General features: G+C 28.3%; 2 protein-coding genes across 2 annotated transcripts, besides 5 other annotated features; both read right to left on the reverse strand.

Moving 5' to 3' along the window:
* Positions 1–152: 152 nt before the first annotated feature.
* Positions 153–264: a sequence feature (AT_rich).
* A 29-nt stretch (positions 265–293) lies between these two features.
* On the reverse strand, positions 294–1097 carry EDI_112840 (uncharacterized protein; the record flags this gene model as incomplete). The annotated part of the gene is made up of 1 exon (XM_001733721.1): positions 294–1097. The coding sequence occupies one exon, from the start codon at positions 1095–1097 to the stop codon at positions 294–296; it is 804 nt and encodes a 267-aa protein (XP_001733773.1).
* Positions 1098–1335: 238 nt separating this feature from the next.
* EDI_112850 (uncharacterized protein) lies at positions 1336–2094 on the reverse strand (the record flags this gene model as incomplete). Its single annotated transcript, XM_001733722.1, has 1 exon — positions 1336–2094. One exon carries the CDS (start codon positions 2092–2094, stop codon positions 1336–1338), a length of 759 nt encoding a protein of 252 aa, XP_001733774.1.
* Positions 2095–2096: 2 nt separating this feature from the next.
* Positions 2097–2202: a microsatellite.
* A 65-nt stretch (positions 2203–2267) lies between these two features.
* Positions 2268–2330: a sequence feature (AT_rich).
* Positions 2331–2643: 313 nt separating this feature from the next.
* Positions 2644–2699: a sequence feature (AT_rich).
* Positions 2700–2780: 81 nt separating this feature from the next.
* Positions 2781–2827: a sequence feature (AT_rich).
* Positions 2828–2891: the final 64 nt, after the last annotated feature.

The raw sequence follows: 2891 nt of genomic DNA on the forward strand, positions 1-2891 counted from the left end.
TTAATATCTTGAATAAAAGTATTAATGATTCTTTTTATCTGTTTTGAACAGAACGGGCATACTTTATTATAAAAAAAAGGTATTAGTTGTAATATAAAAAAACAAGGTTTTTGTGTTTTACTTAAATCCTAGTATCTCTTCTTAGGTTCAACTTTTATTATCTTTAAAATGTAAAAGATATTATTACATAAGTAAGAATTTGAAAAAAAAAATTGAGAAATTAATATAACAAAAAAATTTATAAAAGAAATTCATAAAAAATAACAAACAATTCACAAAAAGAATTTGAAAGATTAATTTTCATTGACAGCAGAAATTAATTTGAGAATTCTTTCCTTACTCAATTCATTTTTCCAGAATCCGTCAACTTTGAAATATGAACCAACAATGAGGGCATCAGCACTAGAATATTCATTAACATTTTCAGGTGTTACTCCAGATCCAACTAAGACTGGGATAGAAACTGATTTTTTTACATCACGAACTTCTTGTGGATCAGTTTTAACACCAGTAGAAGTACCTGTAATAATAATACCATCAGAAAGGAAATACTGTGCAGTTTTTGCAGTATCAATTAAACTAACATCTGAGGTAATAGAATGGGCAGAATGTTTCTTTTTAATATCAGTAAAAACTAATACATCTTCAGCACCAATCATCTTTCTGTATCTTAATAATTCACCTGCATTAGAATCAATATAACCTTCATCAGCAACATGACCAAAAACATAACCTTCTGCTCTAATAAAATCACATCCAGAACAAAATGCAGCTGCCATTGCTTGTTTATTTGCTGCAGCAAGAATTTGAACACCAACTCTAAGATTTAATTGTCGTTTTATTTCATATCCAACAATACTCATGGCACTAGTAATTTCAGGTCCAGCAGTACTGTTTAAATAAGGTACATCATGCATGTTTTCTATCATAATTGTGTCCAAGCCACATTGCTGATAAACGGTAGCTTCTTCTACAGCCTTTTCAATGATTGCTCTACATCTTCCAGCACTTGATGAGTAGTTAGGTGTTCCAGGGAGAGCGTGGACATGAACCATACCAATAATTCTGTTGTGACCTTCGAAGTAATTAGTTGTCATGAATAATTTTTGAGATATTAGAGATCCTCTTCCTTTTTGTTCTAATCTGCTAAAACGTTCGTGTTGGGAGTTTAGGAATAAATTCTCAAATTACTCAATTAAAATCTTTTAGTTTTATTTTATCAAAAATAATAATACAATTATCGTTCTTTTATTACCAAATCTTAACCAAAGAATAGGGTGTTAAAAGAAAGGGTGAGATGTAATTACTAACTAAATCTTTTGAGTGAAAAACAACCTAAACCCATTGAATAGCGTACACCTTTTTAACACTGAACCTTGATGGGTAATGATTACCAACAAAAATATCAGCTCCTTTTCCTGTTGTATCAATATAATATGATCCAAAGGTTGGGATAATATAAGAATTGTTAGGAATAATACTGAAACAATCAGATGCACCAACAACAACATCTCCATCTGATGGGCAAATCCTTAAAGTAGTAGAAAGTCTTTTACGTGAGAATCGGGTTGGAACAATTCCATGTGGGTTTTTCAATGAAAAGACAAAGTAATTAGGATCTTTTTCAATATAGGCTGTATCAGAAGATACTGGGGGTGGTGGAACAGAATATGAATTAAAAGTACCAAATATATAATTGTCTGATGAGATAACGATGACCATCATGTTGGTTATTAAAGATGTTGTAGTATTAAATGCAGCTGGAAGCAATCCATCACGGCTAGAATCAAATAATAATCTAAAAGTTTGTTTCCCTGTCCACTGTCTTAACAAAGAAAGGTCAGAATTAATTTCAGGAATTTCAGATGTAGAATAAGAGATAAAATTAGTAGAGGCAGTAATTGAAATGCGAGGTGCAGATTTCTCTTCTCTTTCAGAACTAGATTCTAACGATTTACATCCTTCTAATTTTTCAAGTCTTGAATTAAAATCAGATAATAAAACCAATATTTTTTGGTAAACATTTTGATTGTCTTTAGGAAGTTTAGAAATTGTGTTTTGTAATTGAGTTAATTGTTCTCGTGCGGTTGTCATCCTTTCTTATTCTTTTTTTGTTTCTAAGATTTTCTAATTTATTTCTTCTTTTATTTTTTATTATTCCTATCCTTTTTTTTAAGTTCCTTATTTTTTCGGGTTTTTTCTAAATTTTCTTAAAATTTAGTGTTATTATTTTTTGAAATTTTATCAAAAGTTCACTATTCTTTTCGTAAAAAAATACTTTTTTATTTATGAAATGAAAAATAAGAACAAAACAAAAATAAAATATATTTGTCAGTTTCGGTCGAATATTCTATTTCATTTTGTCCTGATGGGGCTTCTTTTAGTCCAGTTCTCTTCCTCATCACAGGTTATTTTTTCTGATTCACCTACCACATTATATTAATTGGATTAAACAAATGGCCCTATATCCTTTTTTATATTTTTTATTACCTTCTTATGAATTCGGTTATTTTGGTATACATTATTTTACTATCAATTTATAGGGTTTTGTTTTATGTCATTGTTACTGATGCCTTTATTGATTGTAGTAAGAGGTATTTTTTTTTGATAGTCCTTGTGCTTTGGTAAATATTTGTTTCTCTCTTTAAATATGTTTATTTTATTTTAATATAAAAATGTTTTTTAAATCTTTTTTTATAGTTTATGCCTTTTAATAATATCATTCATTTCCTTTGTTTAAATTTTATACAATCACCCTTTTTGAAATAAGAAATACCAAGTATAATTTCAATTTATTATTTTATTTATTTTTATATCTTTTATTATTCAACCCACAGACTTGAAAAATTAATCTTTCATTTTATTCTTAACAATCACTGATTTTGTATATA

This window comes from Entamoeba dispar, genomic scaffold (genome assembly GCF_000209125.1).
Source record: "Entamoeba dispar SAW760 scf_1105229457779 genomic scaffold, whole genome shotgun sequence".
NCBI classification, from domain to species: domain Eukaryota; phylum Evosea; order Mastigamoebida; family Endamoebidae; genus Entamoeba; species Entamoeba dispar.